The 15,331-nt window shown below is 42.8% G+C and overlaps 1 protein-coding gene across 2 annotated transcripts in view; it reads right to left on the bottom strand.

Moving 5' to 3' along the window:
• Positions 1 to 15,331, bottom strand: part of camsap1a (calmodulin regulated spectrin-associated protein 1a) — a 38,810-nt gene that overhangs the window by 10,437 nt on the left and 13,042 nt on the right. For both annotated transcript variants that reach the window (XM_063890117.1, XM_063890116.1), the window contains exons 3-12: positions 10,639 to 10,901; positions 8,463 to 8,624; positions 8,306 to 8,386; positions 6,828 to 6,887; positions 5,251 to 5,392; positions 3,961 to 4,100; positions 3,785 to 3,881; positions 3,546 to 3,672; positions 2,961 to 3,043; positions 713 to 794 (exon numbers count right to left, since the gene is read on the bottom strand). In XM_063890117.1, the coding sequence (XP_063746187.1) occupies positions 713 to 794; positions 2,961 to 3,043; positions 3,546 to 3,672; positions 3,785 to 3,881; positions 3,961 to 4,100; positions 5,251 to 5,392; positions 6,828 to 6,887; positions 8,306 to 8,386; positions 8,463 to 8,624; positions 10,639 to 10,901 (1,237 nt within the window). The remainder of the gene's footprint in view (positions 1 to 712; positions 795 to 2,960; positions 3,044 to 3,545; positions 3,673 to 3,784; positions 3,882 to 3,960; positions 4,101 to 5,250; positions 5,393 to 6,827; positions 6,888 to 8,305; positions 8,387 to 8,462; positions 8,625 to 10,638; positions 10,902 to 15,331) is intronic.

A 15,331-nucleotide genomic window follows, 5' to 3' on the forward strand; every position in this document is an offset into this window, starting at 1 on the left:
GAGGGTCGGGCTTTAAACTTTTTAGAGCACCCACCGGCAGAAACATAAATCGGCGCCTATGATTTAACATATTCCTCATTGTATTTTCTTTTTCGTCTTTTTTGCGAAGTTGACGCTTCGGAAGCCTGTCCTTGCCCTATCGTGGCGGCCTGTCCCTCTGTCGTGGCAGCCTGACCCTCTGTCATGGCAGCCTGTCCCTCTGGCACTTTCCTCACTACAAAACGATCCATTGGTGCTAGATATATAGCTAGACTAGTACATATGTAACAAATGTTTGCTGTACTACAACCTATCTTAAAATACTCTCGTCGGCTATGCTTATAAATGTGTGTCAACTTTGCTCGCAAGACTGTACGTAATGAATAATAAGTGAGGTTAGCGACGCAACTCATTACCATTAGCGAATCACAGGCTACCATAGACTGGATAGGCGCAAGGCTACATTCTGTCAGCTTGAATTTCCTTTATATTATTTTAAACATATTTTTCACGATATGTAACGGTATTCTGGAAATGTGTTGAAATATCAAAGCGAATTTATATTAAAAAAAAACAATGGTGAACTGATCAACATAGGCTCTTGTCACGGACCACATGCAATGCCGCCGCGGACCACCAGGGGTCCGCGGACCACCGGTTGAAAACCCCTGTACTAACACATTGAAATAACATCAGTGCAGTATTTTTTAAATGTTGTAATGACACTCCTCACCTCGGCCTCCTGTCCGGCCAGGCCATTATGGAGCCCTGGATCGGCCCGTCCCGTGTCAGAGAGTTGGACCTGTCTCTCAGCACTGTTCAAAGACAATATGATGCAGATCACAAACAAAAACTCCAAAAACATGCAACATTAATCTGATACGGTGTATTAGGGCTATTGTATTACAAAAAAAGGATATTACAGAGCACAGGTGGGGGGATTATTTTATAGAACAATAACCCCTCAGAACTTTTGTGATTAAATCTGTTTTTCTTTTGGATTAAATTTGTAAAATTGTAATGTAAATAACAGTCATATATCTAAAAAGAAAACATTTATAATCTCTGTGATTTTTAACAAAAACCTCTCAAATGTCCTTATGAAAGAAATAATATTTGTTGAGATTGAGATCTTCAGTGCTACGAGGTTGATCATACATGTGTGTGTTTTTACCAGTGGTGGGCCGTCAGGGCCAGCAAGGCCTTCTCTGCTGGCCTAAACATCATCAGAATATAAATTAAATTTTGATATATTTTTTCCACAAATACGTATTAAATTATTCCCCATAGTCTATTCTCTTCATTTTATAGCGTTCGTCTTGGCTGCGCTGCTTCCAGCCTCAGAACGAGATTTGGAGGGCTGGCCTTTATGTTAGAGCTTTTATCCAATCATATTTCAGCCATAATGTGTTGCTAGGGTCAAAGAAATCTGCCCTTAGGCCTTCAGAATCAACAGTGCGGGCGGCTGTAGCTTAAAGTGAACGCAAACAAAATTGTGGCGTTAACCAATCAGATTTCGAGGTGGCGACAACGGGCCAGCTAGCAGGCGTACGCTAACGTTAGCACGTGCACATCTTCTGATTGGATACGCACTATTGAGAGGCAGAGCTAGGCAGTAGGCAGAGCCATACAGTCTATGGGCAAAGCTAGCAAACAGAACTGGAACTTGAGCGAGCTAATTTGTGTAGATTTCTACAAGCTATTTTTTTCAACCCACAATGGCTGAAGGAGGAGAAGAGATCAATTTGGTCGAAGATATAATTACAACGCCATTTTCAAAACGAACTTTTCAAGTAAAGCTACACATCTTGAAAAGGGAACGACCAACTCCAACGCTAGCGAGCCTAGCACAGCAGGGAAACTACGAGCGGTACCCCTGGCTCACAGCCTCCGAGAGGCACTGCAAATTGTACTGCCGGGAATGCCTGGTATTTGCAACTGATCGATTTGGTGTTTGGAGCCACACTAAATTTGCAAACTTGAGTTGTCTAACCGAGGCAGCAACGAGACACCAAAGCACAGCTGGGCACTTGGAAGCACTGGTGCTTTTGAAAACCTTTGGGGACACCCGAGTGGATCTACAGCTCAACGAACAAGTGCGCAGGGAAACGGAGCTCCACAACGAAAGGGTGAACAAAAATAGGGAAATATTGAAAGACTGATTGATTGTGTCCTGTTTTTGGGTAAACAGGAACTTTCATTTATGGGACACGATGAAAGCGCCGAGTCCAGAAACAGAGGAAACTACGTGGAGCTTCTTTCTGTTCTTGCTGAGAACAACACAGATTTGCATTACCACCTGTACACAAACAACATGTTTACTGGGACGTCAGGCAAAATACAAAACGACCTGATTTATGCTATTGCTGAAGTGATGGGAGAAGAGATCAAAATGAAGATTAAAAAAGCACCCTTTGTCGCTGTTATGGTGGACGAGACGTCAGATGTGGGTAATGTAGCACAGCTGGCACTTGTTCTGCGTTATGTGACGGACACAGGTGTCAAGGAGCGGTTTGTCAGATAATCTGATTAATTAAGTTAACTGTAAATGCGGATGTATTGATTATAAATGCTTCAGAAATATTAATATAACTCTGTTGTACTTGACTATGTTAAGGTGATGCAACGCCCGGTTATACTGCGTTTCTGTCTAAATGTATAGTTTCTAGAGCCATGGCGTCATAATGATGGTATTAAGAGGTGGAATAATTCAGGTAGGACTGTGTAGGACATCACTGAAGGCCTAGGTGTGAAATGCACGGCCCGCCACTGGTTTTTACCAATACACACATCTTTGGCATGTTACAACACTTTTTATTGCTGGTTTAGTTAACAACTCATGAAGAACCTAGTTTCTTTTGTTAGATAAGTACATTCAACACTTCACACTTCTTCCTGCTCTCTATCTTCCCGCTCTCTTTAATCTGTTAGCAGAAGTTCCTTTGTGACTGAAGGCTGTAAATAAATATGTATTTAATTACCTGAAGAGCTCTCCTCAGCCTTCTGTTGTCTCTGTCTCAGGGGCAGGAGACAGTGAGACGGGCTGAGAGGTGTTGGTTTAGAGCTGTAAGGAAATAAAGAGAGGTCTGGGGTTAAATGTTAGCTTCTAAAAAGACATTTCTGTATAGAGAAAAAGACAACTCTGATGGTGTGTATCCAAAGCTAATGGTAGTTTGACTTTATTAATAATAATAATAATAATAATAATAGGAAAGATGCTAATATATTTTCTTTAGGGCAGAGGCGTGATCTTTGCTCAAGTCCTCTTGATTTGGCAAAAAAGTTTGTCTTTGAGAAAGGAAACTGCACAAATGCTTTTTTCACAAGCAAAGGTTGTTCCAGGTCGTGACTGTTACAATATTAAGTTGTGAAGTATGCATTCAATAAGTCCTTTAAGTACTGTGTTCTATTGTAAGTTTTACATTATAACCATAATATTGATGACGGTAAAATATACGAGACATTTCTAAGAAATCTGATTAAAGAAAACTAGGGTAATCGCATCGGCTAAGTCGCTAAACTACGCCTGTTTTATATGATGTGAAAAAACAGTGTGTGGATGTCACCTGAGGTCAGGGCTGGCGGACGTAGTCAACATGTCGGCAGAGTTGGATGTGGTCAGGAAGCTGCGTTTGGTGGCGTTAGAGAGGGGAATATTAGATCTTGAACTCTTGGGCTGCAGCAGCAATCGCACTGGAAAACAATAGCAAGGAAACCGTAAGAAAAAGATCTAAAACAGATGACACAATCTCTAAAAGAGCCACCAGAAGTTTGATAAACATGAAAGAGAATAAGTGTATTATACCGTCTCTGAATTCATGTAGGTCCCTTGGCTGTACAAAGTCCGGCTTCACACTCTCAAACCACCAGAAGAGCTCGGCGATGAAGACCATCACATTGTTCTGCAACGCACAGAGATCACATTAGGAAGAAATTATAAGGAAGCACTTTTTATTGGTTGTTTATTTTCTTTGGGCTCACCTTTAGCACTGGTGGAGAATACAGCATGTCCTCAGGCTTCAGGTAGAAGCATCTGTTCAGGTACTCATTAGAAAACTCCTGCAGCAGCTGGATGTTGTACACACTGTCTGCTATGGAGGGGACCTCCTTCAGACAGATATCTGCACAGGACAACAATGGTCAATACTCCCAGGCTCAAACTATATCGTGTTAAAGTTCAATGCTATATCAAGACATTTTAAACCTATTTCTTATGAGGAAACCTTAAAAATAGCACTCATTTGTATGCTAAATATGAAAAAAAAATAGCTTTATCTTAGAAGAAATACAAAAAAGTAGCTATAATGTGATCATAGTGTGTTAATAATTGAACTTTAGAGGTGCCAATCGGCTGATTGGTTGACTTAAGACTTTGAGTAACCCAGGCCAGCTATGCCCCAGGGCTTTCAGTCTTAAAGCTGAGCTTACATTCTCCTGGATCTAGCTTGTTTAGCGTCTAGACATGTTAGTGGTATCTGTTCTACAGTCCAGAGTTATATGAACAGATTAGAGTGTAGATTCAGGGTTAGGTTTCAGATTCAAGAGTCAGTGTTTTCCAGCATGTCCAAATATATTAACACAAGGTACCAATCTGGGGGTCAGTTTAGAATGTGATCTTAATTTCAAGCCATTTTAACAAGGTTGCAAACACATCAATCATTGATTTATGGTTCTCTGATCTAACTCTTTGTGTTTGTGTGTTTATAACTTGTTTTTAAATATGTTCCTCCAACTTTATTTTGTATCTCTACTTTGGGCTGCATCTTGCATGAAAGGTGCTCTATAAATAAAGTGTATTATTATTATTGTTGTTGTTGTTGTTGTTGTTGTTGTTGTTGTTGTTGTTGTTGTTGTTAGTGAATGGGCCTATTGCGCTTCTGTTTTTCTGTTACTGCTAACATTTCTTGTTGGAAAGTCACAAAGAGATGTCCCTAAAGATATGCAAAAGTACCACAGACATGCAAAGGGACGAAAAACAACTATTAAGAGATGAAAAACAACCAAAAAGAGACATCTCTTTGTCTGCAAAGAGATGCAAAACTACAATATAGACGAGAAAGTCTGAAATCAAGACAAAGAAACTTCACAGAGACAAAACAACAACAAAGAAAAAAGAACAGCCAAAAAAATCAACTGAATAAGACAAAACAACCACAAAGGATGCAAAAAGACTGCAAAGCCACCAAAGAAAGACAGAGTATTTTGTTTGCATTTGAAGATGTCTTTTTGTATCGGCTCACTGTCTCACAATCTATCTCCACCATCTATTACCTTCCAGTCTGATGAGGTCCGGGCAGTAGAAGTGGACGACAGACAGCAGCGCCGTGCCGTCACACACGTCCTTCAGCAGGTCGTCCAACAGAGGGAAGTGCTGCAGGGTCCGACCCGACAGGTGGTCTCTACGGTAACGCACCTGCACCAGAGGAGAGCGTCTGAACATGCTGCACAAATATATCCAATCAGGACACACAAGCTCACACACAACATCTATCACAAATCATCCACTGGCTCTCTTTGAAGAGTATCTTCGGTACTTTTCAACCATCACTGCCCATGTCTTTCAGTCTGAGTGAGTAATGGGGAGGACAATCTATGAAATGGGTCCAGTATCGAGTGAGAGTGCTGGAGCTGGGAGCTTCTGGAAGGGCTCTGATGCCATCAACAGGCTCAGATTATTATTTCAACTTTAAAATAAATTGACATTGTGAAGCATCTCGCACAGTACACATACAGTACCATGTTATAGAAGGAACCTAAAGTGAAATGTTTTACTTTCCTGCTATGTGTGCTTTTTTACGTTTACATGTGTTATTCTGGCTGCTACACTCAGCACATTATACACATTATATACAGTCCTTTTAAAAAGCTGCTACTTATGTAGGTGTACTTAATTAACTGTCATGATTATAGAGTTTTGTTAATAGTTTTATTTTGAAATGGATCTTCCTCTTTTCTGGTCATACTTCCTGTGTTTGCCCTCCTGTGTCTGATTGTCTGATTGTGATCCCCTGTTGCCCCAGTGTTTCTCCTCCCCTCCCCAGCTGTGTCTTGTCCTGTGATTACCCTTCTGTGTATTTAGTCCTGTGTTCCCTTTTGCTCCCTATTCAGTCGTTCTCTCAGTGAATGTCTAGTTGTTCTGTGTCTTTGTTTGTAATCAGCTTTTTGTATTAAAGATTGCCTTTTGTTGAGACCTTTTTGATAGTTTTTTACTGCACTTGAGTCCTATTTACCCAAACCCTTACAGTACCATGTTGACAGAAGACAAAAGCAGAAACATTTCAAAGATCTTCAATCGTCATGGCAGAATATTTTGACAATATGGATGCAATGCCGGATTTCAGAATGATTTATCGAAAGAGCAAGACATGATTAACTAAATAAAACAGTGCTTTCAGGATTAAGGTAAAGAAACATCCCTTCCATAATGTCGTCAGACACTTATAGTAAAAATCCAAGCCTTTGAGTGGCAGAAACAAAAACCTTTACTGGTGTTACATTATTGGTGCGAAAATGCCAGCTGCAGGACTCTCTCTCAATGCTGGGGAAACACGGTGCAGGTGGAAGGATATGGAAGTTTTACATTCACGTATATACTGTGGAGTAGGTATCTGTAACTGAAAATTAGTGCTTGAGCTTTGCAAAATATTTTCGAGGATCACATTGTGCATCTCTCTGTCATGTTGTATAAGAACATGTGTCTTCACACATATGGGATGACTCTCAGGTGTGATCACTCTAAGACTAAGATGGGTTCAGTTGCTAGTTGGTGCATATGAGGAATGACTACTAAAGGGAAAACAATGAAGGTGAGGATTTAATAGGGGAAGGGTTGATGGTGAGTACTTTACCATTTGAGAGATCTCCATGGGCTCATATAAGCTGCAGGCCAGAGCATGCAATATATCAGGCTGGGGAGGGGGGAGAAATGATCGGGAGGAAGTTAATGAAGTGATGAAACTGTCATGATCCTTGTTTCGTATCCGTCATGTCTTTGTGTTGTGTGTTTTATTTTGAAATGTTTTCCCCACTTCTGTCATGTTAAGCTTCACTTCCTGGCTGCGTTTCCCTCCTGTGCCTGATTGTGTTATTGTGTTCACCTGTTGTTCCAGCTGTCTTTTGTCTTGTGATTACCCATGTGTATTTAGTCCCTGTTTCCCTTTTGTCGTCGTCATTTCTTCCCTGATCTTGTCCAAGATACCTGCCTGTTCCTGTCGCCCTTCATGTCTGAAGCTAAGTGTTTTTCATGTCCTGTGTTCCCCATGCTTCATGTTTTCATCAACAGCTTTTGAATAAAGCTCGCTCTTTGTTTTTGACCTTACCTGCTTCCCCTTGATTTACTGCACTTGGGTCCTGTTTCCCCAACCCCGACAGAAACAATGAAATGAAATGACGCCTGGTGTGTTGATGTTTTGAGAGGGGGGCAAATTTCTTTAGAACATGCTGTTTCTTTTGTTGCCCCTAAGAGGCGCTGTTGGCTGTTTCTGTTCGGTCTGATTTAACACACACATACTGTACAATCACACAGGCGATTTTTTTAGAAGTTGCACTTACAGGTACAAGCTTCCAGTACCATTTGGAGGGAGACTAGTATCCAAGAGGCAGGAAGGAAAGGAGAGTTTGGGAAGACACAAACAGGAAGAGCAGCAGACAGGTCAAGGGTCAGAAACAGTGACAAGGAATCAGATTTTCTCTGTTAACATGGAGGCAGATCTGATTTGAAAGGGTTAGAGGGATAAGAGGAACACAACTGGATGCATTACAGTTAATTGTAAGCAAATACGTTTTTTATTTGTCCCACCATTTTAACTGTTGGTCTATGAAATGTAAATCCCAAAGCCAAGGTGATGTCTTTATATGCACTGATTGAAGTCCAAGACCTAAAGATGGGAACTTTAAAATGATGTTACTGTTTAATAGCCCGAAAACAGCATTGCAAATTATGCTAACAAATAGTAATCAACACAATTGGCAAATAATTTCTGTCGATCAACTTATCGATAGTGGACTCATCATTGCGGCTCTCTCCATGGGAACTTTTTACGTTGTTGCATCCCCAAAACCCCATAATTATGGGAACTGTACAGTATCTACAACTACAGTTCAGTACAGTACACTAACATCAACACAAAAGTGCTACAAAAACTAAAATTAAAATGTGTTCTGTGATCAGATTGTGATGTGAGGCTCATCAGATCATATACCAGCTAGATGACAAAACCTACTCATCCAGCAGTGAGGAAAGGATGCATGCATGTTGACAATAAACAAAAGCCCCAAAGAAATACACGATTCCACAGAGGGAACGCAGTGTGACACAAGCCCCTACCTTCTGGTGACTGGGTGACTCCATCAAATGTTGCTTCATCTTCAGCTCCTTTTCTAGGATCTCCCTCATCTTTATGTTCACCTGCAGCCACACACACACTGTGGGTCAGCACAGATAAAAGACAGCACGGATCTGAAATATTAGAAACCCAGCTCACCTTGTTGATCCAGAACACCATGGCGTCCTCCAGGTCGAAAGGCTGCTCCTTGGAGGCACTGAAGTTGGAGAAGCGTCTGACGCTGGACACCACCTTCTCCACGCTGATCATCTCCAGGGTGTAGGCCAGCATCAGGGCGTCGATGAGGTGGATGTGGGAGCTCTGGAGGGATGAGGATTGTATTGCCTATTAGTAGGAGTAAATACTAAAGCTGTACCAAACGTTTCTTTAAGTCTCTGCAGCTAAGGAGTTATATATCAAGGCACAAAATCCCTCCCTACTATGTACACCTTTATCCACGCTGGAAAAAACGTAACAAATGCTTATTCATATTCTGCTGCAAACCAAAGTTGCAGACAGTTATTTATTTTTTACTGCGTGCAAAGGACGCTTAGCAGCAATCTATCAAATGTGGCAATAAAGAAAATACATAATGGCTGTACTTACACTTTATTCAGATTGAGAGTTTTGTTCAAGGTTATAATTTCATAGAATAATACAAAACTACTTTCAATAACTAGCTATTGTACCTACAGTGTGTGTGTTTTTCTGTTGAAGATAAAACTGATTTTACAGTCACATGGGGTGAAATATGCTCTAATGCTGAGTTGCCATGGAAACCGGAAGAACTTCCTGTCTGAAATGTGCCAATTTCTGAAAGCAAAATCACCAACCTCTGCTGGTGAATTATTAATTCCAACACTCAGCTGTGGAAAGCAAAGTCACTGTAGCTTGTTGCCAGATGCACCTTCCTTTACATCACAGGAAACATTTTCAGATTTTTGATTATCTACAATTCTTTAAGCATTATGAATTGAGTGTTTGGCCCCCCTGGGTGCTGTAAACTCATTGTCCACATACTATCATTTTAGTTGTAATATAGCAAATGTTTAAGCACACAGTACATCAATGCCAATGTTTACTCTTTTTTTAGATTTGTTTCACCCTACTCTTACTCTTGAAGGAAATAACTGACTATTTAACTCTCTAACTGTTCACTATGTTTAAAAAGTATGCATTACAGCATGCAGACCAGAAAAGCGTTTTTTTAAATGTTCTCAGGAAATTACAAAACAAATCTGGAATAGGCCCTCTTCCTCTTAAACTGTTATGTCATTTCATTTTCATTTAGTTTTACTTGCAAAATAAATTGTGAGATGCAAAGCAAGATGCAAACCTAAGTTGAATCAATGCTAATATTGTCTGCGCTTATCAAGCACTGCACATCTGTGTGTGAGGATGAGCATGATAACCAGCAGACAGTGTACACACAAGCATCAGTCGCTGAGGGGAGAGAAGAGAGGTGTACTTGCTTCCAAAACAAATGCATGTCTTTGCTAAATCAAAACCTGACAGAAAGTGACAGAGAAAATCACAAAATGAAGGCTCCTTATTCAGTGGTGTCCAAACTACGGCCCAGGGGCCAAAGGAGGCCCTGGGTCAATTTTTTCTTTTTCTAAAAGTATAATGGGATATGTCCAACGCATGACACGTAGGCTTGACTTATGATGTTCTTTTTACTTAGCTATTTAAAATGTTTAAAACGTAGGTTGTCTTTAATTTATCTGCACTATATGCTGCTGTAATAATGTAAATGCCACCGTTGCTGGATAAATAAAGGAATTCGGATTCTGATTAAATATATGTAAAAACATTACACAGTATTCATATGTTACTTGTTAGTAAGCCCAGTTTTTCTATAAATTCAGCCACTTAAAGTTTAATATACTCCAAAGAATCTCAGCTGAAAAAAACCCGCAATAACTTATTTGCATAACAAGCTTGAAAAATACCCTGCTTATTTCCCCTGATTGTCCTCACTTTGTACTTTGTTAAGGGGGAGCACCATCCCGACTGAGAAGCAATCTGAGGCATCTGTTTTAAGAGATGAGCAGCGAAAACATTTTTGTATCAAAATGAAAAACAATTAAACCCTGTTAATGGAGAAGTGTGATGTGGGCTGTTTGTTTTAAGCATATTCAAGTGTCAAGCGTAATTGCCTACATTTAATTGAGTTTGCTAACTCATAACTTAACTTATGAGGCAAGAAACCTCCCCTCTGAAAGGGGCGCAGCCCTTCATATATTTTCTGTATGTGGCCCTCAGTAAAAGAAGGTTGGACACCCCTGTCCTTGTTGTTGCTTTAATGTTCTTCTACAATCTGTTCTATACCCACCATCTTGATGGGGGAGGAGCTGAGGTCCAGGTCAGAGACAGGTGTGTTTCCTGTCACCAGGACGTAGATGCCCTTCCTGCTGAGCGCCTGCAGGACGGACTGGTGTGTGTGAAGCACGGCAGCCTGCTCGGCATGCAGGATCAGTCCACACACCCGGCAGTACAGCTCCCCCGACAGCAGCAGGCGCAGGATGGGGGGCTTGATGTGCTCCTGATCATACTGGTCAGTGTAGAAGGGGTCCCGCAGGTCTGCAGGGATGTGATCTGCAAAAGTAAGTCAAGCATACCATCAATCATCTAGCCAATGTGATTTACACAGCCCAATACCACCAACATTACAAATGGGAACATGTCAGAAAGTAGTTTACTCAAGTGCTACTTTGACATTCTTGTAGTTTACTAGATTGTTTTCCACTTGGTACATAAACCTCCAGTCCACCACATGTTGGACATTTATTTTACACTTATTGTTCATTTTGAAAAATCACAATATGCTGTTATGATACTGTATGATGCAGAAGTGTACTCAGAATCAGAATCAGAATACCTTTATTCTTCCAACAGAGGGGCAATTTAAATGTTTTAGAGCAAATGAAGAGCCAAAGATATATATAGTTAAGAAGCATGAATATTAAAACAATTTAAACATAGAAATGGAAATTACACAATTTACAGTTGACAAAATACACATCCAGTACCAATCACAGTTTAGCGATATAGCAGTCAGTTGAAAGTATAAAAGGTGGGAGAATAAATTGCACAGTTATTTATGGTATATATATATATATATATATATACAGAGACTATATGCAATATATATATATATATATATATATTGCATATAGTCTCTGTTGTTGTGTGGGGTCTACCAGGGGCCGTGGTGGTTGTGAAGTCTGACCGATGCAGGAAGGAAGGACCTCTCCGTGAGACACCGCGGGGACATCAGCCTGTCACTGAAGGACTAATACTAATCAACCAAGTATTTTAAGTAGAAACTAAGGTTTGCAAACTACAATTTAGAAATTACAGTACATGTATTTTTTGTTGATAAAAACATAATAATAATATTCAATAGAAAATGGCCAAAGAATTCAGGCACAAAGCACATGTAGACCGGATGAGCGTACTCCCAGGCCCCCTCCAGGATCCTTGCGAGAGTAAAAAGCTGGTCCGTCGTTCCACGACCAGGACGAAAACCGCATTGTTCCTCCTCAATCTGAGGTTCGACAATCGGCCAGACCCTCCTTTCCAGCACCTTAGAGTAAACTTTCCGGGGAGGCTGAGTAATGTGATGCCTCTGTAATTGGCACACACCCTCTGATCCCCCTTTTTAAAAAGAGGAACCACCACCCCGTCTGCCACTCCTTCGGTACTGTTTCCGACTTCCACGCAATGTTGATGAGACGTGTCAACCATGACAGTCCCTTAACACCCAGAGCCTTCAGCATTTCTGGACGAATCTCATCCACCCCCGGGGCTTTGCCACTGTGGAGCTGTTTGACTACCTCAGTGACTTCCCCCCATGAGATTGGAGTTGATCCCCCTTCATACTCCAGCTCCTCCTCTAACATAGAGTGCGGAGTTGTCGGGTTCAGGACTTCCTCAAAGTGTTCCTTCCACCGCCCTAACACACTATCAGTTGAGGTCAACAGCGTCCCATCCTTACTGTACACAGCTTGGATGGTTCCCTGCTTCCCCCTCCTGAGGTGTCGGACGGTTTTCCAGAATAACTTTGGTGCCGACCGAAAGTCCTTCTCCATGGCTTCTCCAAACTTCTCCCACACCCGCTGCTTTGCCTCGGCTGAGGCTGCTGCCCTTTGGGCCTGTCGATACCTTGCAACTGCATCAGGAGTACCCAGGGATAACATATACCGGAAGGCCTCCTTCTTCAGTCCGACGGCTTCCCTGACCACTGGTGTTCACCAGCAGGTTCAAGGGTTACCACCCCTTGAGGCACCTAAGACCTTCAGAACACAGCCCCACAAAGCAGCTTCAGCAATAGAGGCTTTGAACACCGCCCACTCTGGTTCAATGTCCCCAGCCTCCACAGGGATGCCTGAAAAGCTCCGCCGGAGCTGTGAGTTGAAGGCCTCCTGGACTTAGGATTCCTCCAGACGTTCCCAGTTCACCCGCACTACATGTTTGGGCTTACCAGGTCTGTCCAGAGGCCTGCCACTCGACCCAACTCACCACCAGATGGTGATCAGTTGACAACTCCGCTCCTCTCTTCACCCGAGTATCCAAACATGCGGTACGATAACAAAATCGATCATGGACCTTCTGCCTAGGGTGCTCTGGTACCACGTACACTTATGAGCATCCTTATGTTCGAACATGGTGTTTGTTATGGCCAATCCATGACTAGCACAGAAGTCCCATAACAAACCACCACTCCGGTTCAGATCAGAGGGGCCGTTCCTCCCAATCATGCCCCTCCAAGTGTCTCCATCATTGCCCACGTGTTCGTTGAAGTCTCCCAGCAAGACTGACGCAGCATTCACACAGTTCCGTTCCGTTAACGCTTGCCGGAGGGTGTGTCTGGCGCTTGGGGTTAACGCAACCGAGAACCAATCACATTAATCTCCCGTCTGGCTCCGGACACTCACAGCAAAAAAAAAGCCCACTTTCTAGAGCTCGATTATTGCGAAGAGTGAAGTTATATGATGATTGGCATTAATGTCTATGGCGCTATTTTATGCAACATGCCATGCTAGCTTAATATAATGGATGTGCCTGCTAGCTGTCCATTCAATGTTAAAATGAAGTACACTGGATATAAACTCCCCAAACAGGAGAATATATACCAGTTTCACCCACTGTCTCTGCCACCTCCCTCCATGCCTGGTTCCTCATGTTTGTGGTCATACAAAACCAGGTGATTCCCTACAGTTATTATCATTTTTATTATCATTCATCCATTTATTGGTAAATGAGGAAATGAGTCGAGTTATCGCTCTCCCGGCATTTTTACATACACGCGATTTGATTGGCTGGTGCTTCCATCAACGTTTGAAAAGTTGAACTTTTTTCAACTTTCGACGCGAGCAACGGAGCCGACGCTACGGAACAACAATGCAGTTCGGCGACACTTGACGTCAACCCATTCAAAGTGAATGGGGTGACGTCAAGCGTTAATGGAACGGAACCGTGTGTATGGGCCGTAAGGAGTCCCCTTCAGGTGCCCCATTCAGGGTCTCCAAGAAGGCCGAATACTCTGAACTGCTGTTTGGTGTATAAGCACACACAACAGTCAGAGTTCTCCCCCCATGATCCACAGGCGTAGGGAGGCAACCCTCCCGTCCACTGGGGTAAACTCCAACAAAGCGGCATTCAACCGGGGGCTTGTAAGTATCCCCACACCCACTCGGCGCCTCACACCTTGGGCAACTCCGGAGAAGAATAGAGTCCGACCCCTCTCAAGAAGTAAGGTTCCAGAGTCAACGCTGTGCGTAGAGGTGAGCCCCACCAGATCCAACTGGTAACGCTCCACCTCCCGCACAAGCTCCGGCTCCTTCCCCCCCAGAGAGGTGACATTCCACGTCCCCAAAGCCAGCTTCTGCCGCCCGGGTCTGGTCCGTCGAGACCCTCTGCTTTCACTGCCACCCTTCTGGCAGCGCACCCGACCCCATCGCTGTTTCCCGTAGGTGGTGGGCCCGCGGGACGGAGAAGCGGAGGTGTTGCCCACGTTGCTTTTTTGGGCTGTGCCCGGCCGGGCTCCGTGGCAAGCCCGGCCACCAGACGCTTGCCAACGAGTCCTCCTTTCAAGGTTTCAAGGTTTTATTTGTCATATGCACAGCAGATACAGTGTATATGTTGGCAATGAAAATCTTATGTCGCGTGCTCCTCCAACAACTCAACATACATGGTGCAAAAGATAAATAAAATAGTGAAAAAGAGAGAAGAATATTTACAATAACAACAATACAGATTTGAGGATGTGAAATATATACATATGTGGAATACATTGAGAGTATTTAAACACTTTACACTGTTGAATGAGGAGGTATGGACAGATGCATATATTATGTATAACAGATGTGTATGGGAGATATGTATAATATATAGATATGTGTACTATAAACAGATATGTATGGCAGATGTGTATAATATATATATATATGTATGTATGTGTGTACTATAAACAGATGTGAGTAGACATTCACACAGCTCAGGAGTTCAGTAGTCTTATAGCCTGTGGTATAAAACTGTCTCTGAGTCTGGTGGTCTTGGTCCGGATGCTGCGGTACCGTCTGCCAGACGGCAGCAGACAGAACAGATTGTTGCTGGGGTGATGGGGGTCCTTTAATATCCTACCGGCCTTCTTCCTACACCGCTGGGTGTAGAGGTCCTCCATGGATGGCAGCTCTGTCCTGGTGATGTGCTGAGCAGTTTTCACCACCCTCTGTAGAGTCTTACGGTTGAGGGCGGTGCAACTGCCATACCAGGCGGTGATGCAGCCAGTCAGGATACTCTCGATGGTGCACCTGTAGAAGTTGCAGAGTATCCTGGAGTCCATGTTGAACTTCCGCAGCCTGCGGAGGAAGAAGAGCCGCTGTCGAGCTGTCCTGGATATGACCCTGGTGTGATGTGTCCATGTCAGGTCCTCACTGATGTTAACCCCGAGGAACCTGAAGCTGCTGACTCTCTCCACAGGAGTCCCGTCGATGGTGATGGGTGTGTGTGCTTCTCTCTGC

This window comes from Eleginops maclovinus, chromosome 8, assembly GCF_036324505.1.
Source record: "Eleginops maclovinus isolate JMC-PN-2008 ecotype Puerto Natales chromosome 8, JC_Emac_rtc_rv5, whole genome shotgun sequence".
In the NCBI taxonomy this organism is placed as follows: Eukaryota; Metazoa; Chordata; class Actinopteri; order Perciformes; family Eleginopidae; genus Eleginops; species Eleginops maclovinus.